The sequence below is a fragment of the Alternaria incomplexa genome (assembly GCF_024043165.1).
Source record: "Alternaria incomplexa strain BMP 0042 chromosome Unknown scaffold_10, whole genome shotgun sequence".
NCBI lineage: Eukaryota > Fungi > Ascomycota > Dothideomycetes > Pleosporales > Pleosporaceae > Alternaria > Alternaria incomplexa.
In genome coordinates this window covers 1,470,139-1,497,184 of record NW_026249859.1, presented here as the reverse complement: position 1 = coordinate 1,497,184, position 27,046 = coordinate 1,470,139, and the positions used below count along the sequence as shown (strand labels likewise).

Sequence of the window (27,046 nt, the reverse complement as noted above, 5' to 3'; positions counted from 1 at the left end):
CACCCATACCCATCTATGATCGGTGCATGGTACACCGGTCCAGCGCGTCGAGCAACTCGGGTCGTTCCGCCAAGGCCTGTCGCGCTTGGGTATAGCTGAACCAATTCCGATTCCGCTTGTGCTGCTCAGGCCACTGAGCTTCTTGCTTCTCGACAGTCGCTTCGAAGAAATGGTACGAGGCCTTAGGGGCCTGGGAGGTGAGCTGGTCGGGTCTGCGCTTCTCAGGGATGAGGCCGAGGTCGTAGTTGATCTTGCATATTATGCCGGCTTCTTCCCAGGCTTCGCGTTTGGCGGCATCTTGGGCAGTCGCTTCGTCCGTCTCCCAGCCGCCCTTGGGGAGCACCCATCCGTTCCGCTTGGTGGACTGGATGAGGAGCACGTAGTACTTGTCGGCAGAAAGCGGGACAACGCCGGCGACTAGGCGCTCGCCTTGGGATCCATAGCCTGCCGCCAATCAGCCGAAAGTTAAAAGCGGTGAGTAGGGAGAGATTCGCGGAACAGGTTCAGGTTTTTGGGATTCGTTGTGGGGTCTCGTGGGCAGACTTACGTTGGTTCACGCGACCGGTGCGCGACTGCATCGACAGCTGCTGGGTAGCGGCCATGTCGGCGCTGATGTGTCTGTACAAGAGACTGGGCAGTATCAAGTGGCACCGCGTGTATGCGACTCGCTCGACGCGACGGCCACAGAAGTCAAGGAGGGGCTTGGTCGGAAGAGCAGAGGCGAGCCAGGCGGTGAATTGAAATGAAGCCGAGCCGACAGCGAGTGTGCGTGTGTGGCTTCACGGGGCAGTGGTGGGGAGCAAGTGTAAAGGGGGCGGGAGTGGTAGGCAAAAGGGCTGAGCAAGGCTCAGTCCCGCGGATGACGGGGCTGAGGATGTTGAAGGAGCCTGCGAGCAGCAAAGAAGTTCGGCATGGTGGATGGATGTTTTAGTAGGTGGTTCGGGTCAGGGACTTTTTACGTGGAAACTAAGGGCTCGCGGAAGCGTCACGCCTGTCGCCAAGCCCCGCCTGCAAGAGGAGCTTTGTCCGGGGTGCCTGCCACCCTCTGCACCGCTGCGCATATCTGCACAAAAACTGCAATCAAGCCCCCGGCGCCCTGCCAGACAAGGCAGAGATCGAGCCGGCGCGCGCCAGACACTGGCCGTCCGCGCTCCCAGGGCGCTGCAGCGAGAGCCGGCGGGGCACGCGAGACCAGCGCGCCGCCTGCAGCCTCTCTGCCTGCCTGCCCGGCCGCTGGATGACGTACAGGCATTTAAGGGATGAATTGCCCACTAGAAAACGCGCAATTGCCCCCGTGTAGACGCTGGCCAGAGTTCGTGGTGCGCGCCCTGCACGCTGTGATACAACACCTCCGCCGTGCTGTTGAGTGTCCTGACCCCGCGACCGACCGCGCTCCTCCGCCAGAACATCGTCGCAGCCCCCCTGACCGCCTCGACCGACACCATCAGTCCGACGAGCCCTGATCTCCAGCAAGCGGCCGTGGACAAGGAGCTATTATTCATTCCCCTTCCGGCTGTCCTCGCTCGCCGCCGCGACGACGCTCGATTCCGCCTCGGACCACTACCCCCACCAGCTCCCACGCTTATGCTGCCCTCATGCAGTCCAGTGTGACGCCCTTCGGTATCTTCTGCTCCAACCATTTCCCTGGGTTCCGGCTCGTGCCTGTCTGGCTGGCCACCAACCCGTCTTCGCTGCTCCCAGCAGTGCGGACAGGCATCTCCGGACCCTGCCATGGACGAGTTGCTAACGGTCGTTTCCAGGCTACAGTAGTGAGTCGTGCGGGTACTGCAAAGACGCATCGAATGGCAGTAGAACCGCCAATTCTCGTACGTGGATTTTCATAGTCATGCCTACTCAGTCATGGATGGATCGCCATGCCTGCAGACCGCTGTCAGAGCGGTCAAGCCTCCTCACACGAACAATGGGCGTCAATGTTGCAGCCGGCGCTTTTCCCGCCTGCATTTGATGTTCCGTTAAGGTTACCTGCGCTCACGTGCTGCCCCCGCGTCGCGTGCAATTCTGCCCGCGCCCACCCTTGCCTCGAGCGATGCATCGCCGCCAAGCATCGTCTACGCGTCGGCAGACGTCGCAGAGTGTAGATCCTGCGTCGCGAGATGAATTGCATCACAGCGCATAGTCGATGCTGCCATCGCGATGGATGCCATGTCATACGGACGTGAGCGGGGGAAATCGGAACGAGGCTGAGCGCCGAGAGCCCTGGCTGACCTTGCCTAATTAGGAGCAAGCTACTACTTCTCATCGAAAAGCTTGACCGTTGAGGTCTACCAGATCCTCGTGGACCGCGGCTGGAGAAGGTAACGACCCACTCATGCGCGGCACATGTTTGCAAGCATCTTGCATCGCAGTACTATGCCCATAACAGCAGCTGATACCGGCTTCTAGATCTGGTACCATCTTCTACAAGCCCGACGTGCTGCGACACTGCTGTCCGCACTACACAATTCGGTAAGCAGCATTGCAGAGACATCCGACTAGAGGCTTACCCGAGGTTAGTCTACCCGTCGCTTCCTTCAAGCCCTCGAAGGATCAGAGGAAGGCAGTCAACCATTGGAATGACTACGTGCTAGGCGAGGCTTATATGAAAGAGGCCTCTAGGCTTTACCCAATATCGAAAGAGTGCGTGACAACACCGTGTATTTCCTACTAGACTAACAGCTCCCAGGGAGAAAGCTCGTATCAAGAACACGTTTGACCTCAGCCGTGAGATTCACAAGACTGAACTCCAGAACGTCAAGCGCCCACCTGAACCCGCACATCGCTTCGAGGTGACACTCGAACCGGCAGCCTTCACGCCCGAGAAGTATGAGTTGTTCAAGAATTATCAGCAAAACGTACACAAAGAGAAACCTCATGAGATTTCTCAGTCGGGGTTCAAGCGTTTCTTATGTGATTCGCCGTTGAAGCAGACCTCTAGAACTGTCGACGGGAAAGAGCAGCTCCTGGGATCATACCACCAATGCTACCGAGTTGATGGACGACTCATTGCGATGGGCATCCTTGATCTGCTACCTTATTGCGTTAGCGGTGTCTATATGCTCTATCACTCCGATTTCGAGCAATGGCAGTTTGGAAAGTTGAGTGCGCTACGAGAGGCGGCATTGGCGCTCGAGGGTGGTTACCAGTATTACTACATGGGATACTACATCCACTCCTGCATCAAGATGAAGTACAAGGGTGACTACAAAATTCAGCATGTTTTAGATCCCGAGACGTACGAGTGGCATCCGCTGGACGCTGAGCTACGCGCTCTATTAGACAAAAAGACCTATGTCTCGATGTCTAGGGAGCGTCGTAAGAAAGAGCAAAAGAGTGATGAAGAGACGAGTGCCGCAGCAGAGCAGGATGACTACTCCGACTATCCTCTACCAACAGCTGCCGAAGGTGGCAAGGCCATTTCCGACGGCATGTCGTTGTTCGATTTAAAGGTTCCAGGGCTCATGACAGCTGAAGAAATCGAGCAGCAACTTGACCTGGCTACTATGCCCATTCGGGTTCGTGGGCAAATGGCGGAAGCTCAGGTACGCGAGCAGTCCATACGTTGATGACTGCCAATTGGTACTAACAACTTATAGGATCTTGTTTCTTGGGAGGGCAGTGATTTGAAGAACCCTCGTTCAATCAAGGGCATCATTGGCGAGATGGTCGCATGCATGGGCCCTGAAGTCGCATGGCAGGTAGTGGTACAGCTTGGATGAAGAGCATGAGGTCACGAAAACCACGTCGAAACGTTATCCCATGATGCATGAAAATAGAGACCATGTAGTTCGCCTTCGATGCAGCGTCAATATAAATCAGCTAGATGCGCAACTTCATGCTCATGAACTCTGTCCGGTTGCTTCCCCTAATGACGAAGTAGCTGGCCCCTTTGAGCCTAGCTTGTAGGTACGCCGAGGCTGCCGGTCGGAATATCGTCCACCTTACCAAAAGTTCACGCACAACACGGCGATTGACGTAGCACGCAGCCATGTCCGCGTCGCCCCTTACACTCGTCGTGCGCCCCCGTGGTATGTTCTCTCTGTTCATTGAGTTGGCTTTAGCCTGGCTGAGCGCGCTCTGATTGCTGTTGGCTAACCCCTCTATAGGCCGCCCGATCAAGAACCTCCCGGAGACCATCACCGTCCCGTCCGATGCCACTGCCTCTCAGATCTTTGAAGAGATTGCAAAGGCCTCCAGGTTCTCAATTCACCGATTGAGGGTTACCAAGGGCAGCGATGGCTCGCCGATCAACAATGTGCGCGATGTCACGGTTCACGACACAGGCCTGAGGAACAAGAGTGCTGTGGATGTCAAGGATCTTGGTAAACTACATATCGTCTGATGACGAATGCAATTGCTAACAGTGTGCAAGGTCCCCAGATCTCCTGGCGAACCGTCTTCATCGTCGAATACCTCGGACCCCTCCTCATCCACCCGCTCATCTACTTCGGCCGCTCCCTCATCTATGGCACCTCGGCGCCTCCCTCGCAGCTTCAGAAGCTTACCTTCCTCATGTGCGTCGCTCATTTCGCAAAGCGCGAGTTCGAGACCCTCTTCGTCCACCGCTTCTCGTCGGCCACGATGCCCATCATGAACATCTTCAAGAACAGCGGCTACTACTGGATCCTCTCGGGCTTCAACTTGGCATACTGGAGCTACGGCCCTAACAGCCCGGCTGCTAAGCCTTCGAACCCGCTCCTGACATATCTCGGCGTTGCCCTATTCGCAATCGGCGAGGTCTGCAACTACAGCACACATCTGACGCTTAAGAACTTGCGCCGTCCAGGCAGCACTGAGCGCGGTATCCCTAGGGGACTCGGCTTTGATCTAGTCACATGCCCCAACTACATGTTCGAGGCAATGGCTTGGATCGGCGTGGCCCTCGTCAACTGGAGCTTGAGCACCGTCATTTTCATCATCGTGGCCGTCGGACAGATGGGTGTTTGGGCCTGGAAGAAAGAGAAGAGATATCGTAAGGAGTTTGGCGACAAATACAAGCGCAAGAGGTACGCCATCTTGCCTGGCATCTGGTAGAATGACGCATCAGGCGATGGGTACCGGTTCATTGAGGAGGCTGCACTCGACAGGTGCGTGGTGCTAGGGGGGAGGCTTTGCGCACATGGGGAATGCGAGAAGAGAACCAATTGAAGACAAAGAACAATATATGAGTAACAAAAGAAGCCGCTAAGGCTGCGGCGAGGCGGACTTGTAGAACTACAAGACGTAGGCCGTCACACCCACTCAAAACGGTGACACCTCCGCAGGTACCCGTAGCTAGTGCGCCGATGCCTCTGGCCAGCTGAATCACACTAAAGATGTTCGTCACTTGTTTGCTGAAGGACCTTTGGTGGCAGATCTCGATGTAGCTGCGTGATGAGTTTACGTCTGTCCTTGACTCATTTGTGCACCTCAATATATTGACAAGGCTTGTGACATTGAGTGTGTGCTCGATTCCGATTTCCAGGTACAACCATCATCCACAACACAGCCCAATGTTTTGCTTTTTTTGTCGTGATGGCTTGTTGGATCTGCCCGCCCGGCGGCCACTCCCATATCGCCCCGATGAACGCCGAACAAACCCTGCATAAGCGCGGGAAGAGCATGCCACCCACCTGCCATCTCCCCACCCACGTATTTCCCAAAAGCACGCTCACCGACACTCATAAGCAAGTGAGGCTCGACCGACCTGCAAATCACGCTCAATATCTCGCTGCCTGCAAGAAGCTGCCTGCAAAAAGGCAGATCGAGGCTGAGAGGATGCGGGCCCTCATTTCTGCCTACCAGCGGTCAGCCAAACAACCCAGCCGGCAAGCCCGTTCGTGATCAGCCCTAGCCTTAGCCGCAGCACTACCTCGACCTGCCGAACTGGCTAATCAACAACTCTCCATTGGCCATTTACCGTGTTTGGGCACGCCGGGCCGCGGCTTACGATGTCCAGGTGGGAGAAGAGGACCTTTCTTCAGCTGTGACGGGCTGGGCTGGGTGGCGCTTTTTGATTTGACGATCCCCGGTGAGAACTAGAGGGACTGCTAGCTTCAGCCGCAGTTACGCATCTGGTCGTGTGAGGACGCGTGTATAAGAGGACTGAGGTAGGAGCTATTGTGGGACGAACAATAGCCTCACTCCCATTGTCCTCTTGTGCTGAACTTTTCGATCGTTTTGTTAGCGTTTGATCTGGTGTTGCGCACATATACCCCTCGTTGCTTTTTCTTTGGCTGGCTGCACGGTCTTCGGCTTGAACTACTTGCATCTGCAAGGCTGGTCGTCACGTTCTTGCCTGTCACATCCCGTTCTTGCGACTTCGAGTAACGGGCGAGATTGTTGAACATCGTGACGTCGATTGCAGAGGCGGTAAGAGTACACAAGCGACCTCACGAGATACTCTGTGTTGCGTACCTAACAAAGGAACTACTCGCTGAACGGTGTTCGACTGAATGTAAGCCCGACGGTATCTCTTATTTACTCCTTCTACTGTCACTCCTATCTCCTTCTGTAACTCCTGTCTTTCCGGGTGGATGCACCTACCGTTTCCAGATCTTGAGCAAGATGAGGCTTCCAGATTGCCCGCCAAGGCAACTGTCCCTTCTCAACCCAGTCGCAAGATCAGATCTAGCCGAGAGAATGCCACTAACACAACCTTCCAGCACACCCAAAGATATGGCTGCAATAACAGCAGATGCGAAAGCGGCGTGGGACGCCCATGTCGATACCCGCACAGGAGCGGAGCCACCAAAACCAGCCGACCCATCTGAGATCAGTACACTCAGAAACAAGATCGGCAATTCTTTCAAAGCAGCAGCAGCTTTACTAGGCGCTGCAGCAGCCCCGGTTCCCGACCAGACAGGCGATGGCTCCAAGATTGCCCCAGAAGAGAAGGCTAGCTTGTACAAGAAGATTGAGGGCAGTCTTCGAGATATGTCCCACCTTGGTGTCGACAACATCCAAAGTCTATTGGAGATCCAGAAGGAGAAAATGCTTGGTGGTTATACTGACGACAAGACATACCTGATGGAAGGTCTTATCCGGACCGCCGCCAAGCTGCCCGACGGATCCAAAACTAGGGATGCAGTCACAGGCAACTTCCTAGAGCAGCTATGGAACGACTTGCAACACCCACCGCAGTCCTACCTCGGAGAGAAGTTCCAGTATCGATCCGCAGATGGCTCCAACAACAGTCTTGTCAACCCCCAAGTGGGCGCAGCAGGGACACCATATGCTAGAACAGTCAAACCATCTCAGATGCAGACCCCCGCGCGCCCAGATCCGGGTGTCGTATTCGACAGCATCATGACCAGGAAGCATGCCGAACTGCATCCTAACAGGATCTCGAGCATGCTGTTCTATCTGGCATCTATCATCATCCATGACTGCTTCCGGACAAGCCACGAGGACTTCGCCGTTTCCATGACATCTTCTTACCTCGATCTATCGCCGTTGTATGGAAGCAACCAGGCCGAGCAAGACATGATGAGGACCGGACGCGATGGAAGGATCAAGCCTGACTGCTTCTCAGAAGCGCGATTGTTGTTCTTCCCTCCCGGTGTAGGCGCCATGTTGATCATGTTCAACCGTTTCCACAACTACACTGTCGAGAACCTGGCCGCGATCAATGAACAAGGGCGCTTCAAGAAGCCTTCAAATGAAGCGCCCCAACCTACTGGGGATGCTGAGGCCGACAAGAAGGCAAAGGATAAGTACGATGCAGCATGGAAGAAGTACGACAATGATCTGTTTCAGACTGGTCGTCTCATCACCTGCGGCCTTTACGTCAACATTATCCTGATCGACTACGTCCGCACTATTCTGGATCTCAACCGCACAGATAGTAACTGGCAGCTGAATCCCCGCGCTGAGGTAGCGAACCTACCCATGGGTGTTGGCAACCAGGTCTCAGCTGAGTTCAACCTCGTTTACCGATGGCACTCTACAGTGTCCGATCGCGACGAGAAATGGACGCAGGAGATGTGGGACGGTATGTTCGGCGAAGGTCGTGATCCCAAGTCTATCAGCAAAGGCGAGTTCCTCGGTACCTTGAACAAAGTCTACAGCAAGACCGATCCGGATCCATCGAAACGCAAGTTCGCTAATCTGGAGCGAAGCGAGTCCGGCACGCTACCCGACCAAGGCCTTGTTGACATCTTGACATCAAGCATTGAAGACTGTGCCAACTCGTTCGGGCCAAACAGAGTTCCCGCTGTTTTCCGTGCTATTGAGGTTCTCGGTATCGAGCAAGCACGTAGCTGGAACTTGGGCTCGCTCAACGAGTTCAGAAAATACTTCAAGCTCGAGCCGCACAATACTTTCGAAGACATCACATCCGACAAGTACGTGCAAGAACAACTCAAGCACCTCTACGACCATCCCGATAAGGTTGAAATCTACCCTGGCATCGTTGTTGAGGATGCGAAGCAACCCATGGCTCCAGGTTCTGGTCTCTGCCCAGGGTACACCGTCTCTCGTGCTGTTCTCTCAGACGCGGTAGCGTTGGTGCGCGGCGACCGATTCTACACTCACGACTACAATCCGCGCACATTGACTAATTGGGGCTACCAGCTTGCTGATAGCGATCTTGGTGTTGACAATGGATGTGTCTTCTACAAGCTCTTCCTGCGCGCTTTTCCACAGCACTTCAAGTACAATAGCGTGTACGCACATTATCCTCTAACGGTTCCCTCCGCCATGAAGGTAGCTCTCACCGATTTGAAGAAGGACAACCTGTACGACTTCAGCAAACCAGTGGCAACAGCACACCCACACTTCGTCAAGGAGTACAAACTCGCCACCGATATCATGAAAGACCAAGCTACCTTCAAAGTCGTCTGGGGCAGAGCCATGGAATACATCATGGGTCCTGCATCCGCCGACTTCATGCTTGCTGGCGACGGACCCAAGAATGCCGCATCAAGACAAATGGTCAGCAAAGCCCTTTACGTCTCGTCGTGGGACAAGGAAGTGCGCAACTACTATACGCTCAAGACCAGGGAGCTGTTGAAAGAGAAGAGCGTAAAGATTGCCGATTTCAACCAAGTTGACATCATCCGCTCCATCGGCAATCTTGCCCACGTTCACTTTTGCTCTGAGCTGTTCATGTTGCCGCTCAAGACGACCGCACAGCCCTACGGTATCTTCACGGAGGCTGAACTCTATCTCATCATGTCGTCGGTCTTTGCGCTCATTTTCTTCGATGCGGATCCTGCTTCGTCTTTCCCTTTGCACGTCAAAGCAAGGAAGGCAACACAACTGCTTGGAAACATCGTTGAGAAGAACGTGCAGGCCATTGCAAACTCTGGAATCTTGTCCAGTATCATGGCGACGATCTGGCCTCAGGAAACCACCATGAAGTTCTATGGCGTGCATATGATCAAGCGACTGCTAGAGAGCGGCATGTCGCCAGAAACCCTGACTTGGGGTCATATCCTCGGTACAGCAGGTGGTATGGTGTCCAACCAAGGCCAACTCTTTGCTCAAACGATCGAATACTACGTCCTCGGCGACGGCAAGAAACACTGGCCCGAGATCCAGAAGCTTGCTGAAGACGACAGCGAAGAGGCGTTCGAGAAGCTGATGCACTACACCATGGAAGGAGGCCGTCTGAACGGCGAGACAGGCGTCATCCGCGCCGTTGCCAAACCCACCTCCATCACTGAGAACGGAAAGACGACAGACCTCAAACCAGGTGATGCTGTCTTCGTGAATCTCCGCGTTGCATCGCACGACCCAGACGTCTTCCCCAACCCAGAAGAAGTCGACATCACACGCTCCCTGGATTCCTACATCCACCTCGGATATGGCCCACACCAGTGTCTCGGACTACCGATGACGCGCATGGCGCTCACGACTATGCTCAGGGAAGTCGCTCGACTCAAGAATCTTCGCCCAGCGCTGGGTCCGCAGGGCAAGATCCACAAGGTGGAGAAGAAGATGGGACCGGGCGAGGAGAAATACTCGTACCATGCTTACTTGACAGAGAATCAGGATATGTACTTTCCGTTCCCTTGTGGTAAGTCTTTCCTCCTGATACCTTGACGTTTTGACTTCAGAATATGTGCTAACTTCATGTGTAGCTTTGAAGGTGTGCTGGGATGATTAGTGGTGTCAATGCTGGTATCTGGGACTTTACGAATGAACAGCAGTGTATGATGAGATCAAAGGTTACGCGAAGGGTTTCGGTTTGGTTTGCAAAATGCCTACACTATGCTCAAGGGCGAACGGCGTAAATAGCTGGAATGATATTTGTTGCCTACTCATCATTGCGTGGACCAATAGCTCGTCGTATTGCACAACGCATGAAACAAGGGAGACGATGAGTACGAATGGAACCCATCCTGACGCTGTAGTAGTAGTAGTAGTAGTAGTAGTAGTAGTAGTAGTTCAGAATAAATAAGTGTGCTGATAAGGTGAATTAATAGGTCCATGTCAACGTTTGAGTTGTACATGATTGCCAGGAAGGCGACCAAAGACGAAGCGGAGGCCTCAAACTGACCTAGAGGTATTTCCTGGCCTCAATACGAGCGCTTCATAGGCGGCACACTCGCCGCTTCTTTCTCATCCAACGTCGCCATCTGTACCGCCCTTGTACCAAACGTGACTTCTTGACCGACATTGCCCTGCCACGTCAGACTATGCTTCATCCATTCTTCATCATCTCTTTCCTTGAAGTCATCTCTCGCATGCGCGCCTCTACTCTCTGTTCTTGTCAACGCCGCCTTACTCGTCTGCGACGCGTTCGTAAGAAGGTTGCGCAGTTCGAGCGTCTCGATGAGATCAGAGTTCCATATCAGGGACCGGTCTGTGACGCGGAGGTCGGTGGTGTATTTCTTCTCGATATCGCCGAGTTGAGTGTTGCCTTTGGATAGTGAGTCGTGGGTGCGGAATACGGCCGTCGTTGATTGCATGGTGCCTTGCATGTCGTTTCGTAAATCGGCGGTCGGAGTGCTTCCGTTGGCATCTAGGAACGTGTTTATCTCGCTGATGGAGTCGAGGCCGACGTTTTCGGGGGCTGGAGTATGAGGCGCAGATGGAGAGTGATTCGCAGAGATGTGCAGTGCTGTTGCGCGGCCCTGAACATAGTCAGCATGTGCAGCAAGATTACGAGAAGAATGCAAATACTCACGAACACTACAATGTCGAGCAACGAATTTGCACCCAAACGGTTCGCACCATGGACACTGACACATGCGGCCTCACCTGCTGCATAGAGGCCATCTACAACGGCTTCTTTTCCAGTCTGGGCGTCTACATCCAGCACCTGTCCATGATAATTCGTCGGTATGCCGCCCATACAGTAATGCACTGTTGGCAACACCGGTATTGGTTCTCTCGTGATATCGATGCCAGCGAAGATTCCTGCTGTTTCCGCGATTCCAGGCAGGCGTTCCATGATTACGTCCTTTGGTAAATGGGAGAGCTGGAGATGTATGTGGTCCCTGTTCGGCCCACAGCCGCGGCCTTCTAAGATCTCGAGATTCATAGAGCGAGAGACGACGTCGCGAGATGCTAGGTCTTTGGCAGTAGGAGCATAGCGTTCCATGAACCGTTCGCCTTCGCTGTTGAGGAGATAGCCGCCTTCGCCGCGAGCGCCTTCTGTGATCAAGACCTAGTGTAGTCGTCAGTTTAGAGGCTTTGTGGTAGGTTGCTTCCGTGAACATACGCCTGCGCCATATATGCCAGAAGGATGGAACTGCACAAATTCCATGTCCTGGAGCGGCAGTCCTGCTCTTGACACCATTGCACTACCATCACCCGTGCTTGTATGCGCGCTCGTTGCACTGAAGTATGCTCTTCCGTATCCGCCAGTAGCCAGCACCGTGTTCCGGGCAAAGATTCTGTGAGTTGTGCCATCTTCCATATTCAGCGCTGTTATGCCCACGCACTTGCCCTCGCTCATCATCAAGTCGAGCGCAAACCACTCAATGAAGAACTGCACTCCTTCCTTGAGACTCTGTCCGTATAGCGTGTGAAGCATTGCATGCCCGGTACGATCTGCTGCACATGCCGTTCTGTAGGCCTGCCCGCCTTTCCCGTATTTGAGCGATTGCCCGCCCAATGCTCGTTGGTAGATGGTGCCTTCGTTCGTCCGACTGAATGGCATGCCGTAGTTCTCGAGTTCGACGACTGCTGGGACGGCCTCGCGCGTCATGTAGTGTATCGCGTCTTGGTCACCGAGCCAATCTGACCCCTTGATGGTATCTACTCGCATGTTAGCCAAAGCTATCTTGGATAGCGCACTTGCTCACCATACATGTGCCAACGCCAATCGTCTTCAGTCATGTTCCCAAGCGCAGCGTTAATTCCACCTTGCGCGGCGACGGTGTGTGAACGGGTAGGGAAGAGCTTCGACACGCATGCGGTCTTGAGTCCGGCTTCCGTAAGTCCTACGGCAGCCCGAAGGCCAGCGCCCCCGGCTCCCACCACGATTGCACTGGACTTAAGTTAGCTACGTGCATCCCCATAGATTGAATGTCGATTACTCATAGTGGTGGTCAATGACTGTGAGACCTTTGACATCTGACCCATTGACGGAGGCGAACTTCCTGTGATGTCTTGGGTTAAGTAATTGCTGGTGAGCACCGTACTGGCGGCGCGAGATGGCTCGCGCAAAGGCACGCATCATGAAGAGCGATGGGCGAAGAAGAGATACATTGGGTATTAGCTAGATCGAGAGAAGCACCTCGAGACATCAGAATAGTACACGCGGTAGTTAGTACCAGTGGCGCTAGCATGTAGGCGTTCGGCATGCCCCTCTAAGCTTCCCTCGGCTGTATAACGACCCAGGGTTGGTGGAGGTTGATAACGCGGAGAAGGACCCCTATACTTCATAGAGCCGAATACTTTTCGACAGCGGTGTTCTAAGAGTCAGAGAGAGGGAGGCCATCATTCGCGACGTTGTTGACCTGTCGAGACGCGTCGTCTGATGGCGTGAGAGGTTTGCGGGGTAGACGAGAGTGGAAGCTGGAGACGCGATGTGGCGAAGATCTGGGCAAGAACAACATGACTCGTACGTGCGCTACCCCGGAGATGACAGCATCAACCAATCGGTCACAATGCATTACGCAAGGCGAGAGACCGATCAGCCCTCCGTCGGCTATACAACATTGCACTAGTCCAAGACATCACTTTGTCTTCATTGTCGCGCCTAGCATTTCTTACCAAGTGTTCACCCTTCGCGGTCGTTTCTGCTGGCATCCCGATGCACACTCTCCTATGACGTCACACGACGAGTGGCGATATGGCGGACCTGGCGTGTCCAACCACTGTGCGTCGAGGAGCAAAGGGCGTAGAAAGGGCTGATGCGGATAACACGGGTGTATTGTCAGTCGGAAAACATCTTTTCTTCCTCGGTGTGCTCTTAGAAAAGCTATACAGGCCATGAAACATAACTCTTCCATGCGCATAACGGACTTCGCCAAAACCTCCTAACATGACGACCGAATGGGCAAAGAAATGGCTTTCCGAGCCCTCGTCCACTCCAGCATCTAACCAACAAGTTACCATCATCGACGAGCTCCTCTCCTCCAAGAAATCGCCCGAAAGCTCTGCCTCCGCAACAGCCTGCCTCGTCGAGGCGCAAGACGAAATCAGCTTCGCCCTAGCCGATCTTGTTGGTCTCTACCATTCGGCTGCTGAATCATGTACTAGTTTGAAAGAACTGGAACTACTCGTAGCATATCTCGTTGAATTAGCAAGACTACCCGATGCTGTGAACCGCGGGCCAGAGGCCAGGAGCTGGGATGTACCTGGCCTAGAGCCACCACCCAAAATTGAGGTTGGGGAGGTCATTGTAATAGAAGGGAAGAGGTTGTGGAGTCAGTTACCGGGGTTTAGTATGCATCTTACGGAGAAGTTTCAGGGTACGTTTATCAGATCTTTATCCTGACGTCTGTGACTCTATACATTTCAGGGCTGACGTTGTCATAACAGGTCCCGAGCTATGGACTCACAGTATCCGGAATCCAGCAACCCCAGAAGTCGCGGCCACCAAATGGAAAGACTTCAACACTCTCCTCGCACTTACCGCACATGATCCTGACGCCCAAATCACACCAGCTCTCACAGACTACACTAGACTGTCTCGTGTGACTTTAGCCATGGCACTGGAATACTCGCCTGGTACGAGGCTGGGCAAAAATACAGCCATGCATGTACCGGCGGCTGCACAGTGGCTTTTGATCGCGGGGGAAGAGATAGAGAAGATGTGTATGGAGGGTATGGAGTCGATACCTGGGGGTGACCTTTGGGTGGAGAGAGGGGGAAGTGATGTTTGCGACGTAGCAAGGTTGCAGTTTTGGAGGGAGAGGATGAGGACATTGGGGTATTGAGTCATTATTGGTAAGAACGAGCCGATGTTAGATACTGTTACCCAGCTATGGAACTCATACAAAGGAACCACTTGAACAGGCCCGGAGCCTACATCGCCGTTAGATCACTTACCTAGCATGTTTTCATATTAATGTAGCCTGCAGACCTGTTTAGCGTTTTGCTAAGGTAACGTGTATAAGTATCAGCTTGTTTCCCGCTATACTGATAACTGGACTACATCCACGCCAATCTATCCTCGTTCGCCTACCCTAATGTCTTGGTATATACCAGATCGAGCTCTCGGCTTTCCTAGCAGCTTCGCTGGAGACTTCTACCTCGACCGTTACCGTGCTTCCATCTAATCGGCCAATGTTCCCTGCGTATTGTTCCCCGGGACGCAAAGGTCTTAGCACAGGTATGGCTGATGCCGACGTCGATGCCGACGCCGATACTGATGGCCTCTCATCCGACGATGAGGCAGAACGCGCTGTTTCTATTGTCGATCGTCTAAGTTTTGATAAATGTTTTTGGGTGACAGGCAATTCGATTGGAGCGCCATTATTGCATACAGGTATACATGGAGGGTGCACGATGGTCTTCGTGCGTTTCTTCGGGGAAGTGCTGGAAGTCGTGGTTGTCGAGAAAGAGCTTGCACGCGTTCGGTCGCTAGAAGGGGATAGTGAACGAGTTGATGGTGATGATGGCAATCTCTGGTCGGCCGTGCATCCAGACGTTGCGGGCGAAGTGCCAAAGAGGCATAAGTAAGACATCTTGTGTGTCTATAAGTTGAACTCAGGGAGGGGGTGTGACCAGTCGATTGCTATTTGCTTGCCTTCAGATGTCGTAGGAATTGCCAAAAGTCTCACGGGGACTAAGGTGCGTCGTAGGTGGTCGCTCGGGGTGAAACAGAGCGTCGTTGAGCCAGGTGCCTGCGCCTTCATTCGTACAACCGATCTGGCGAGCCGGTCGAGTCTGCGTGGGTTTGGCGGAACATTATGGCGCTTTGGAGTATGTGATGCAACCACTGTATCGTGAATGGACGTTATTGCTGCAGAGTAAGTGAATAGTGTCAGACAGCGTGAAGAAACGAAAAGCACGAGCGAGCTCTTTTGACACAGTCTCATTTGGTATAGTACTGAATCCACAGTGCTCGATCAAAAGATCCAGAAGCTGGCTAATACCAGTCAAGCTCACAGAAGTAGCAATGTTCACCTGGGAATAAAAACGCCTTTCCAATGCCAAACGCCAGCGGCTATGCATCCCTCCAGGCAATGCAATCGCTATGTCGCAACCCATAAAATCATAATACAATCGTGTCGTGTCATTTTGCGCCATTCCCATGCTAAAACGCCTGAAGATCCCAACTTTTGCTTGCGTCGGTCATCGTTGCATGTACATGCCGGTGGTGACCATGACATTGCCATAACGCTCGTTAGCGCGCCAGAGGTACTTTAGGAAAACGATAGCTTTCAGGTAGACTTTCATAATGCGCCTCCGTCGGACTCGATCGGCTTCCAGGATTTTGCGCAGTGCCTTGGAGACAGCAAAAGGTGAGGCGACCCTCCGGGAGGGTGACTGGATGATGGCGGGCCACGACGTCGCTCGGGTCAGCGTCGGCGGACTCAGGTCGGAAACCTCGGGTAAGAAAGGCGCTGGGGTCTCGGGCGCGTCGTTCAGTGAAGCAGGACCAAATTGGGCGTCGAGAGGTTCATACTCGAAGACTTCTGGAATGCTTCCAAGCGTGGGAGAGAAGGCCGCTGAGCGGGGAGTGCCGGGTTGGTGTGACATTTGAGTGGTAGTGTTTTCTTTTGGTGGTGACTGTCCTCTTCTTGGTGGTGAGGGACGGGCAGGTTGGTGTTGCTGCTTGGGTGCGCGTGGTGAGAGTTGGATGGAGGGTTGGCTGGCTGGCCAGAGCGGAACGGAGAAGCGCCTAAACATGGAGCCCGTTTGTTTTGCTGACTGATTGAGGAGAGCGTCGCATCGTTGCGGTGAAAACAGCAGCATGTCGGACAGTGAATGTGTTGCACGACGAGGCTGAGGTGAGGACGAGATTGGGAAAACGAAGGAAAGCAAAGCGCTGGCGGCACCGCGGATTAAGGCTGACTTTCACCCATTGTTAGTCGTGTGTATAAACAGTTAATCCCCGCTTTTGTAGGACGGGAAGGGCACTAGGCACTGGGGCCCAATGATGTTAGCATACGGGCGACGGTGATCGTGTGGGCAAACGCGTTTGTTTTGCAGACAACACACTGGCAAGCCACTTCCCGTGGTCACACGAGCTGGGAGCACGCTGACCTTTGACGAGAAGACGCGTCGCTGCTGCCTCACACTCCTGGGTGCTTTGCGAGGAGGTGAATATTACCCCGCTTAGGCACTGTGCGATTGTAGATGAGGCATGACGTCGCTATGGAAAAAGTTTGGATCGAGAGATCGAGAACTCACATCAACCGGCGCAGAAGCCGCCAACGGTAACGCTAGCCTCTAGCCCAATCACACGTGAGACACCCCTTCCTGTCCCCAACTCCTTCACACCACCATTGACTGCCTCTACCACATGGCCAGGGTGATACGCCGTCTGTGTGCAGCCGCCTGATGCAGCGCATCGCAGATGCAAGCGTGCGTGTCTTTTGATGCGTCACCGGGTAGTCAGAGCCCTGCCATGTCGCTTTCAGCTGGCTTGTCCTCCGCGGACTGCCCTTGCCGTGGCCTGCGTCTCACCGATGAGGGCATGCTCAGGCTTTGCACGTTTCACGGTGACGCCCAGCAAAGATAGGCACCAAGGTGAGCAGTAATCATCTTCTGCGCTGAGATAGATGCAGAAGGTCCTCGGCACCCTTGTACGGCGGTAACCTACCGCCTGCTTGGGATGCGGAGAAGCCAAAGCTATACAGCACCAAAGTTCCTCCCATCTCCCGCTGCAGGTCTGCCAGTCTGCCATTGCCTCCGCGACATCGCTTACGACGAATTCTTTCGCTTTTGCTACTACTCTGCTTAGCCGCCTCTAGCATCAACTAGGCTGCTTGACTCCGAGTCACCATCGGCAGAATGACGTACACCAGGAAGCAGGTCGTGACTTGCATCAGCGTGCTAGTAGGGTCTCATACGGTGCGAGCTTTCACGTGCTCGTTCTAACAATATCCAGTATCTCGTCATCGCAACCGCGCTCGCAGGGTAAACTCACGTCGTAACCGACGATGCTAGGACCGCGCTAACACGTCTAGGTGGGCTGCCTCCCGCGCGAACGCTCGTTCTGTGCCCATCTCCGACACATTGACCGGCTTCACTACGGCTCTACCCATCGTCTCAGGCCTCCTGCTCGAGTGCGGTTATGACTTCACGCGCCGGCAAGAGCGTCGCAAGCATCTGGCGCGCGGCGAGATCCAGCGCCCGCCTCTCGTACTCATCGCGAACACGCTCATCTTCATCTACTCGTCGGTCGTCATTACCCTCGTCGGCACTCATGCCGCGCCGCCCTCTGGATTAGACTGCGGATTGCGCGAGCGCTGGCAGACGTTGTTCAAGCACAAGGATGCGAGTGCCATCCGCCAGATCCAGGATGCCTTTGAGTGCTGTGGCCTAGCCAACGCGCGCGACATGGCATGGCCGTTTCCAGACAAAACACACAAGGCCGACGCATGCCAGATCACGTATGCTGGCAGAGCTGATGGCTGCCTTAGGTTTTGGAAGGCTGAGGAGCAAGTAGTTGCCGGCATGCTCATGTCCGTCGTGGGCATGGTTTTCATCTGGCAGGTACGTAGTGGGGGTTACAGCGCTCCGAGACGCCAATGCTAATTTGACTCCCTAGATTCTCATCATCGCTATTCCCACACAGAAGGAGTCCTGGCTGCATCGTATTGCGCCGGACCGCATCTCCCGCATGATCGCCGACGAGCGCAACGGCGACACCGAGCCTCGACGAGCCATTGATTACATGCCCGGCGGATACAACAGCAGCCGTTACTCCGACCGCATCGAGGAAGAGACGGAAGAAGACAGCCAGGACTCAGTCCGTGCTATTGAGGAGGGCAATCGCCGCCTCGATGGCGCGCTGCCAGGACATATTGAGCGCGACCAGCAGCCTAGTGTCGAGAACGAATGGGCGAGGAACTAGCGAATTGGATGTATACAAGCTGCGGTAGTTTGCAATCACGCACTAGACGTTCGAGAAGCGGCATGGCAGAATATTGGGGTGCCAGTTCTGCGCGAAGTCACAGCTCTGTGCAGCTCGAAACTTGTCATCTCATACCGACTGCGACTAGAAGCTGGAATACAATGGACTAGTTCAGCTGGTCAAGCACCTAGTCTATGAGACAAGACTGTCCACGACTGCAGTGTCGTCTTAAACATGTCTTTCCCGAGTCAGACAGTATGGGCTGTTCCAAACAATGCAACGTAGTGTCTTATATCGTCAACTATGACTATTTAGCGCATGCTTTCGACCGCTATCACTCACAATGCACTTCAATCTCATTCGTATATACTCAAATCAACATGTTCGCTCACAGTGGACTGCTCGAGGCAGACCGACAGAGCATTCTGACATACCTATATAATGTTCGACTCTCGAGTCCTATATACCCGCAGACCATCACAAACACTATATCACACGCACCTCACAGCGATGTCCTCCGCCAAAAACACCACCACTTATCTGTGTTCGAACAGGCCGCGCCTGAATAGTGTCAACACAGCCCACACCTTCGATGCCATTCTCCCACCAGACAGAATGACGACAATGGAAGACTTGGACGCCAAAAAGAAGGACAAGTTTTCCTACAAGGTCAAATCCAAGGTGGGGAGTACCGCAAAGTCCGCTTTGGCCAAGACCAAGGAGAAATTGGCGGAGGGCAAGGCGAAAAAAGAAGCCAAGAAGGCGGAGAAGGAGGAGGGGAAGAAGACAAGGATCGATTCCGTAGTGGATTGATTCAGTTGGTGGAAGAGGAGGAGAGTCTTGTATGAGGATATGTAATGACGTGAAATGAAGTTTGTTTGACTATTGAATCGTAGCTATGAGGTGGGACGGTGTCCGTGATCCTCTAAGAACCCTTTAGTTCGCTGCCATCCTCGATCCAGGGTGTGATTCTGATTTGGTCGTCGATAGGTGATTCGTAATGTGCTTCTAATGCGTCGCTTACAGCTCCGTCCCCGCAACCAAACGCAAGATTGGTACTTGGCTCATAGAAGATCTCTTCATCATTATCCTGGAACCCGGAGTCTTCCCAATCGGATGCGTCCGCTTTCTCCAAACTCTTTCCATGTCCTTCCATCGCTTCTTCAGTGTCTGTGGTTGTATCATCTTGGTCGAGTGGTGGAGGGTCTAAGGGGTGCTCCTGGTCGCTCTCGTGATATTCGAGCTTTGACTCCTCTATAGGAATCATCTCCACTATTGGTAGATCATTGTCCTCATCTTTCTCGACTTCTTGATGCTCGGGATGAATGACTGGTTCCAGCAAGACATCGTCGACTGGTGTTGTAGGTACAGGATGCATGGACGGTGAGCTGACAACGTCTGCATCGTCATCGATCACTTTGGTGGCCTCGCTCTCCGGGCTTTGGCTGGTAGTATCCTCAGGTCCAGAAGACCCATCATCGGGTAGATCGGTATCGTACACACGTAGCCATGGCGCATGTACTTGTTCAGTATTACCACCATGATCGTCCGACAGCCGGTGCAAACTTCCACTGACAGAGACCATAGGTATTTTGTGTTCGTTCACCGCAGCCTCCAGTAGCGCAGCTTCTTGGCGCTCGAGCTCAGCTCTCTTTGCAGCAAACTCTCTCTTGATATCGGCTAATCTCCCATCTAGTAACTGCTTGTTGCGTACCAGCTCTTCGATAGCATTGTGAGTTCTCTGTCGTATATTTGAGAGAAATTTGCAGCATTTGTCGTCATGTAAGAGCTGCGCAAGAAGTACAGCATCGGTAAGGTGCTGTAAGAGCCCACTGGAAGACAGGCGAACGCGGTGAACGGCGTTATGTCGGAGCTGGATAATCGATTCCATGAGACCGGGCAGAGGCTCTACACCGTCTTTCATGTCGTCCAATTTGAGTTCTTCTCGGTAGATCAGTAATGTTCTGGCCCATTGGTTGAGTTCGACTGCCTCTGCGCAGTCCCAGCCTTCTCGCTGCAAAATCCCAACTAGCCTCTCCTGCGCAAAATCGAAGCAGGCCTTTTCGAGAGTGTATTGAACCCTGACGAGGATGCGGTGCTGATCCCAGAGTGGCAAGGCTACGGAATCGAACAACTGCGTGTGCGAGGTTGCTTGAATTCTTATCAGCACGGCTTGTGAATACGTTGATTCAACGTACCATTATTGATCTTCTCTCTCTCTTTCCTAGCTTTAAGCCTGTTGCCGATGCCCATGAGTTCTTCGGGACTGCATGTACCTGCAACACGTTGTGCAGCTGCTACACTACTTGCTGCAGTGCTGGACTCGGTAACTGCAGGCTGCACAGCCGCTGCGCTGTTCGTTCCAGTCTGAGATACGGGGGAAATTGGTGGACTGGGCTGATTAGAGAGACCTCCAAAGACATCAGGAAAGCGTGTTCTCGCTTTCTCGGTTGAAGCAAAGATCTGGTCTCCTGACAGAGCGAAGGCTACCGCGTTGATCCTATCCACTCCATATCTTTGAATCAGAGTAGCAATCTTGGCTTCGCCCTTATGCTTCCTGATCTTCTTGCGAATCTTTTTCTCGGTGCTAGGCGGTGTTGGACCATCGCTGAAAATGTCCTTGAGCGCCAGATATACTTGCTTCTCAATGAGTGGGGGAGTGGCCATGGTTTATATGGTAGGCTTGCAGGTACAGAGTGTCGAAAACCAGTGGAATTGTACATCGCGTTTTCAGCCTTTGTGTCCAGCTATATGTAAAGGCGCCTCAACCGCTGCGCCTCAATGTTGCCTTGAGGAGCTTGCGCATGAACATTCACTCAGCTGGAAATGTACCCCGCGCCTGGATGTCTCGTCCAGCGAATGATTGATCCGGGTTGACGCCATGCCTGAGGGCTAGACTGCGAGCCTCAGGCGTGGCTTGCTTTCCGACGTGGCTTCCTGGCGTAGAAAGCCGAACACGGATCACATTGCCGCACAAAGTGAGGCTCAGTACATAGCAATGTCTGCCTGAATGGGGGGCTCGTGAATGGCTATGGTCTTAGGCGTGCGGATAATGCTCTCGCTGGTGTGTCGCGTCACATGAGTCCATCGCGATCACAATGTGGTGGTGTTGGAGGAGAGAAGCAGGTGCGGGTGCGGGCCGGCGGCAGGAGCCCTGCTGATCCTTGAAATTCGCCGTTCCAGCCCCCCAAATTTGGCGCCCTCGTCTGACGCGACAACAAGACAGTCGGCGCGCCAAAGCATTGCCATGGGTTCACGTCAATCAAGGCAGAAACTGAACACCCTGAGGCCTACATCAAGGTATGTTTTCTAATCTGCTGGTCTCATCACAATGTACTCTGCAGACCTGTTAGGTTTGTACGTATCTGAGGTGAACTTGGATCACATCCAGAATAGCATGTCATTTGCGCAATGAGCTTTCGAAGGGTGCGCAACCCCAATCACACACCGGAATCTTGCATGCTGAAACGTTTTTATGAAATCGCGCTCCCAGGTCGCGATCATATCGTCTTATGAGCAAAGCTCAGCGCCTACATACCTATCTACACAACATCAACTACGCCTACTCTGCAACGAACGTGGAGCTATCCCAGCCATACACCTTCTTCAAACGCCGGGAGTAGATCAGAAGGAGTCGCCCTTCAATACTTGCCTGATGCGGCCGATGGAGAGTTACATCCCTCCGCACCGATACCTTCTCAGGAGGAACAAATGTGTAGATTGAGCCGACTTTGGGATCGATGGTAAAACCAAAGTCAGTCATGGCAGCCACGAACGCGTCCCATCGTACTGGGCTCCGAGCTGCCGATGACCTCGAGAATAGCGATGAGAAGACGGCGGCAGTGGAGGGTTTGACGTAAAAGGTCTCCTTTGATGAAACGGGCTGGTCATCTGTGGTGGCTTGTGGCGTTATGTCGTAGATGAAAGGTTGCGCTGGCCTTGTCTTCTCCTTCTGCCTGCGCTGCTCGATGCTCGACGCTGGGGTCTCGGGAGCTGATGGTGCTTTGTATTCAGCTTGGCTTTGACTAGCTTTCAACTTTTGTTGCTCGTACTGTTGCTGAATGCTCAAAACGCAGTCCGCAACCAGATCCTGGTAGAGAAAGCCGAGCTTGGTACCAGCCTTCTCAACGACATACTGATCTAGTGCTGCAAGAGCGCCTTCAGCCATGCCCGGCTCCAGCAAGTTGTCGATCGGAATGGCGTACTCGCCGAGGTCTATACCGTCTTTCAACGACCTCAGCTCCTTGTCCAAAGTTGTGTAGCTCGGTACGAATGGCTGGCTTTTCTTGTGGTTCGGTGCGGGTAATTGCGCGACTAACGAAAGAGATTGGATGAAGGTGACGATGATGGCCAGGTCTCCGAGACAGTCGTATTCTCGTTCCGAGAGATTGTCTCGCTCTAGCGGATGGGCTCGATGGAGATCTTCTAGCTTCTGAAGCCACTGCGCAGCCCCGGACCAATTTGTATCCTCCTGGCAGAGTCGAAGCATGTAGTGTAACTGCGGGTTCTCTACTGTTAAAGACTCGGGGCTTCGCTTCAGCAAGATGCGCGGAACGTCATCCTTCTGTACGGTCGACATGCGCTTGAACCACTTGCCGCCTCCCATGCCGACGGCCACACTACGTTTGAATCCATTCTGAGCGCGCAGATACTCCAGCTGGCAAGTGTTCGACAGCTCCTTGAGGATAGTCGCTCGAAACTGTTTGTCTGATGACTCCTTCAGCAAATCCATGAGACGGCCAATGTAGTTCCATGTGGCAGCGATCTTTACCGCGTTCTGGACGGCATCGAATACAGCACCGCTGATGTATTTATCTGTATGTACAGGCAACATACGACCCTTCTCGTCGGCGACAAGTTCCGGCCTACTGAAGAAGCAAAAGTTGACTTCATGGGCTAGGACCGTGGGCTCAGTGGAGATGAGACTAATAAGATCTTCACGCAACGACACCTGATCGCGAGCCATGTCAGCGAGGTCTGAGAGTTCGGCCTTCTTCGGAGCCGAGTGTACGGATAACTTTGCTAGAGCTGCAGTCGCCTCGTCGGCTGGCTTCTTCGGGCGCTTCGTCTGGGTTCGCGTGGTAGACGCGGTATCGAGAATGTCTTCGATGCTGATGTTGAGTAGCTGCATCAGGTTCACTTGTCGCATGAGAATTAGCTCGCCAGTAGCTTGGGGTACTATGACTTGAGCTTGTATGGCCGGCTTCATGTTTGCCAAAACCTCTTCCCGCTTTTCTGCGAGGATCTGGACTGATTCGCCGTAGCCATCTTCCGTCAAGAAGAGCGTGTAACAATTCTTGTATTGGGCGGCGTCTTGGAGCCGTAGGTTCTTCCTCTGCATCATATCAACTATATGCGCGTGATCGCCTGGACGTCCATTGAACCCTGTCGCGTATTGGTCTTTGAGTGGTAGGGTTGCCCGGTGCTTTAGCATATCGAGGAAGAAGTTTGATGAAGGGGCAGTGATGTCGCGTATATTCCATTCGGGAATGAACTTGTAGACATTCTCTAAGCTCGTATCTTCAGCATGCTTCAGGACAGCGCCATCACGAGAGCCAGCCTGCATGATCTTCTTGCGCTGTTCTTGGCTGAGCGAACGCCATCTCTCCTCGATCCGGGGGCCATGCTGTCGGTACTTGTTGGCAAGATCGCGATGGAGTTCTCTAAGAGTTTCGTTCATTTTGTTGTTGTTGGTGGGAGTTGGCGGTGGGAACCTTTTTGCCGGAGATTTTATCGGTCTTCCTTGCACCTGGGCAGGAACATCTACAAAACATCAACAGTACCTAAGCTACACCGTATCGGGATTAGGGCGGGGCGGCGCTAACCGTTGTCCCGCTCCAGGGCCGCCTCAACCAAAAGCGGCTTAGTGCGTAGGGTTGGCAGTGGGGCAGTGCAAGTCTTGGACAATTCGAAGGCACAACAAGAATGCAATGCCAGGCTGGAGGCTCTTGTGCCCTTATGCTTCTGCTATCTGAGTTTGCAATCATATTGCTTGATGACCCAAACCCATTTTTACTCTTTGCAACATCAGGTACAAATGACTTGTCTCATTCTTGCAAGCACTTTCGCCCTTGTCGCTACTGTCCAGGCTGCCCCAAGTCAATCACATACAAGCCTCTACCAAGAAGATGCAGCAAGCATGGATAGTAAACCTGGAGATAAGCAGTTGTCCACAGAAGCGATCATAGGTGTTATTGGCGTGGTTGTTGCCGTTTTAGGGATCGCGTCCACGCTAGCGTGGTCGAAGCGGAGGAAGTCACGCAGCGGACCTCGTCGCAGTCCAACCTCAGATGGTGCGCATTCATGCCGCAATGTTACTAAATCCAGTATCGACCAAGCTAACATGGAAGCCTGTACGCAGAATTAATACGTCCCAACTTTCCGGTGTATGACCAGGCGTTTACACCATTGCAATGCGCCAGTACCTGGGCGCGCACGGCTAGCGATGGCGAACAGACACCCTTACATGAACAGTATTATCATGTACACTATGAGCGATTGACGGTACGAGGCTCGCTAAGATGACGGGTGTCGAGAGGCTCGAGGCAGCACGGTCTTGAGTGTTCCAAGGTTGGTTCACAGTCGAGAGCAGTGTTGCATTTTCAGAAGTCTACCCACTGTATTACTAGAATATTCTATCATTCCCATTCGTGGCCTCTCTCTCCATTGCCAAGTTTGAAGCGACTATGAGAAGCCGAAGGTATCTACGCAGTAAGCTAACAGCGGGCGGCGAACGTCAAACACGGTTTATCCGGGGTCGCGACGTGGAGACATGAGCCTGGAGTCTCGTGCCGAAGCAAGTGCGGCCTTTGGTGATGAGAAGGTGCTGGGCGGAAGAAATTGCCGTCGCGGGGTTATTTGCCATCGCTGCACCTTCTTCGTGCACGGTCTTGTTGCCGGATCTTCGCCTTGACGCTGGCGTATTTTACGCTCCAAAACCTCCTCCGAGCCCCGCACAGTCTTGCTGGCACCCATTTGAAGCACGCCGCCCGCATGTTCCCCACACTGGCGTGCATTGCATTGCGAAAACCTCCTCCGAACTTCATACGAACGCTGTCTAGCCAATTAGAGGCCGAGCCGAAGATGGACAAAACATCGACGAAAACCTCCTCCGAAAGGCACGAGAATTAGTGATCTGCCCACAATTCGTATAAAATGTCTTCCTCACAGCCCTCACTCCGCGCTCACTCCATTCGACTACCTCTCTCTTTCTTGCTATCTCAAACTATCCAGAACTTTACTCGTTTCCTAATCGCTTCAAGATGGCTCCTCACAGACTGCAAGTCGCTGTTGCCGGTCTCGGCCGCATGGGCGCCCGACACGCTTTGAACATCTTGAACAAGACCCCCCGCGCTGAGCTTGTCGCCGCATTCTCTCCAGATAAACAAGAGCTCAAATGGGGCAAAGAACACCTCGAGCCATACGGCGTGACACTCTACGACGACTACAAGAAGATGCTCGCGCACAAGGGTCTCGAAGCTGTAGTGATCGGCACTGCAACCTCGGTACATGCTGAGGAGACTCTCCAAGCTATCGAGAAGGACTTACACGTCCTTTGCGAGAAGCCTCTCTCCACCAGTGTTCAGATTTGCCAAGACGTCGTTGACGCAGCTGCGAAGAAGCCTCATCTCAAGGTCATGTGCGGTTTCTCACGGCGCTTCGATGACAGCTACCAAGATGTTGCGAAGAAGATTGAGGAAGGCGCAATCGGCAGACCGACTGTTGTCCGGTCACAAACCTGCGACAGGCAACACCCTGACCCAGGTACGAAATGAGATAACTCATATCTTGATGAGCTGCTTACTGACTGTCTCGCCTAGACTTTTTCGTTCAGTACGCTGCATGGTCTGGCGGTGTATTCGTCGACATGTCCGTGCACGACATCGATCTAACTCTATGGTACTTCGGCTCCAACGTGGTGCCCAAGTCCATCTCCGCGAACGGTGTTGTCGCCATCCTGCCAGGCCTCAAGCAACACAAGGACTACGACAACGCCGTTGGTATCGTTGAGTTCTGGGACGGCAGAATCGCACACTACTATGCCTCTCGCATGATGACGCACGGTCAAGAGGATGTTACCGAGATTATCGGTACCGAGGGAAAGCTGACCGTCAACCTCAATCCCCAGAAGAACCTGGTCAACTACTACTCCAAGGCTGGTATCACCCGAGAGGTACCCAGCGACTACTGGGGTCGATTCGAGCCTGGCTTCGTCAAGGAGGCAAATGAGTTCACCGCGGCGTGCTTGGATAACACCCCGGTACCATTGGAGTTCCAGAACGCTGTCAAGGCTGTACAGATCGGAGCTTGGTTGCAGGAGGCACTCGTCAGCGGGAAGCAGATTCGATTTGACGAAAGCGGCAAGCGTATCGACCGCGCAAACTTGTAGACTGGACATTTGCATCGACCAGATGGAGCAGCTACAGTGAAATACTTACATTTCCGTTCACCAATACCACCACACTTCCACACCGTCCACTAGCTCTACCTCGTCTTTTGTTAATGCAAGCTTGCACATATATGCGTGTCGCTTTCTCTCGAAGCGTTATCATTATCTGCCTGGTGATCGCATATGCCGCAAAGCGACAGCTTATGATGTTCTCGAAACCTGCGACGTGCAAAGTCCGCTACCTGCCTAGA

The 27,046-nt window shown here is 53.4% G+C and overlaps 11 protein-coding genes across 11 annotated transcripts; 7 read left to right on the top strand and 4 right to left on the bottom strand.

Annotated features, from left to right (window-relative positions):
• Window positions 1–13: 13 nt before the first annotated feature.
• Window positions 14–602, bottom strand: J4E90_007402 (uncharacterized protein; the record flags this gene model as incomplete). The annotated part of the gene is made up of 2 exons (XM_051436941.1): window positions 14–444; window positions 548–602. The coding sequence occupies 2 exons, from the start codon at window positions 600–602 to the stop codon at window positions 14–16; spliced, it is 486 nt and encodes a 161-aa protein (XP_051289687.1).
• A 1,552-nt stretch (window positions 603–2,154) lies between these two features.
• On the top strand, window positions 2,155–3,716 carry J4E90_007401 (uncharacterized protein; the record flags this gene model as incomplete). The annotated part of the gene is made up of 6 exons (XM_051436940.1): window positions 2,155–2,176; window positions 2,240–2,315; window positions 2,404–2,466; window positions 2,515–2,637; window positions 2,684–3,539; window positions 3,594–3,716. The coding sequence occupies 6 exons, from the start codon at window positions 2,155–2,157 to the stop codon at window positions 3,714–3,716; spliced, it is 1,263 nt and encodes a 420-aa protein (XP_051289686.1).
• A 269-nt stretch (window positions 3,717–3,985) lies between these two features.
• J4E90_007400 (uncharacterized protein) lies at window positions 3,986–5,031 on the top strand (the record flags this gene model as incomplete). The annotated part of the gene is made up of 3 exons (XM_051436939.1): window positions 3,986–4,025; window positions 4,104–4,319; window positions 4,370–5,031. The coding sequence occupies 3 exons, from the start codon at window positions 3,986–3,988 to the stop codon at window positions 5,029–5,031; spliced, it is 918 nt and encodes a 305-aa protein (XP_051289685.1).
• A 1,623-nt stretch (window positions 5,032–6,654) lies between these two features.
• J4E90_007399 (uncharacterized protein) lies at window positions 6,655–10,023 on the top strand (the record flags this gene model as incomplete). The annotated part of the gene is made up of 1 exon (XM_051436938.1): window positions 6,655–10,023. The coding sequence occupies one exon, from the start codon at window positions 6,655–6,657 to the stop codon at window positions 10,021–10,023; it is 3,369 nt and encodes a 1,122-aa protein (XP_051289684.1).
• Window positions 10,024–10,499: 476 nt separating this feature from the next.
• On the bottom strand, window positions 10,500–12,610 carry SDH1_2 (succinate dehydrogenase flavoprotein subunit; the record flags this gene model as incomplete). The annotated part of the gene is made up of 5 exons (XM_051436937.1): window positions 10,500–11,057; window positions 11,111–11,593; window positions 11,648–12,186; window positions 12,234–12,418; window positions 12,468–12,610. 5 exons carry the CDS (start codon window positions 12,608–12,610, stop codon window positions 10,500–10,502), a joined length of 1,908 nt encoding a protein of 635 aa, XP_051289683.1.
• An 807-nt stretch (window positions 12,611–13,417) lies between these two features.
• J4E90_007397 (uncharacterized protein) lies at window positions 13,418–14,657 on the top strand (the record flags this gene model as incomplete). Its single annotated transcript, XM_051436936.1, has 3 exons — window positions 13,418–13,847; window positions 13,918–14,106; window positions 14,587–14,657. 3 exons carry the CDS (start codon window positions 13,418–13,420, stop codon window positions 14,655–14,657), a joined length of 690 nt encoding a protein of 229 aa, XP_051289682.1.
• Window positions 14,658–17,340: 2,683 nt separating this feature from the next.
• Window positions 17,341–18,406, top strand: J4E90_007396 (uncharacterized protein; the record flags this gene model as incomplete). The annotated part of the gene is made up of 4 exons (XM_051436935.1): window positions 17,341–17,385; window positions 17,438–17,466; window positions 17,517–18,045; window positions 18,101–18,406. The coding sequence occupies 4 exons, from the start codon at window positions 17,341–17,343 to the stop codon at window positions 18,404–18,406; spliced, it is 909 nt and encodes a 302-aa protein (XP_051289681.1).
• Window positions 18,407–18,680: 274 nt separating this feature from the next.
• J4E90_007395 (uncharacterized protein) lies at window positions 18,681–19,219 on the top strand (the record flags this gene model as incomplete). The annotated part of the gene is made up of 2 exons (XM_051436934.1): window positions 18,681–18,687; window positions 18,915–19,219. The coding sequence occupies 2 exons, from the start codon at window positions 18,681–18,683 to the stop codon at window positions 19,217–19,219; spliced, it is 312 nt and encodes a 103-aa protein (XP_051289680.1).
• Window positions 19,220–19,331: 112 nt separating this feature from the next.
• J4E90_007394 (uncharacterized protein) lies at window positions 19,332–21,073 on the bottom strand (the record flags this gene model as incomplete). Its single annotated transcript, XM_051436933.1, has 2 exons — window positions 19,332–20,557; window positions 20,605–21,073. The coding sequence occupies 2 exons, from the start codon at window positions 21,071–21,073 to the stop codon at window positions 19,332–19,334; spliced, it is 1,695 nt and encodes a 564-aa protein (XP_051289679.1).
• An 895-nt stretch (window positions 21,074–21,968) lies between these two features.
• J4E90_007393 (uncharacterized protein) lies at window positions 21,969–24,086 on the bottom strand (the record flags this gene model as incomplete). The annotated part of the gene is made up of 1 exon (XM_051436932.1): window positions 21,969–24,086. The coding sequence occupies one exon, from the start codon at window positions 24,084–24,086 to the stop codon at window positions 21,969–21,971; it is 2,118 nt and encodes a 705-aa protein (XP_051289678.1).
• A 1,582-nt stretch (window positions 24,087–25,668) lies between these two features.
• J4E90_007392 (uncharacterized protein) lies at window positions 25,669–26,795 on the top strand (the record flags this gene model as incomplete). Its single annotated transcript, XM_051436931.1, has 2 exons — window positions 25,669–26,170; window positions 26,227–26,795. 2 exons carry the CDS (start codon window positions 25,669–25,671, stop codon window positions 26,793–26,795), a joined length of 1,071 nt encoding a protein of 356 aa, XP_051289677.1.
• Between the last annotated feature and the right edge of the window lie 251 nt (window positions 26,796–27,046).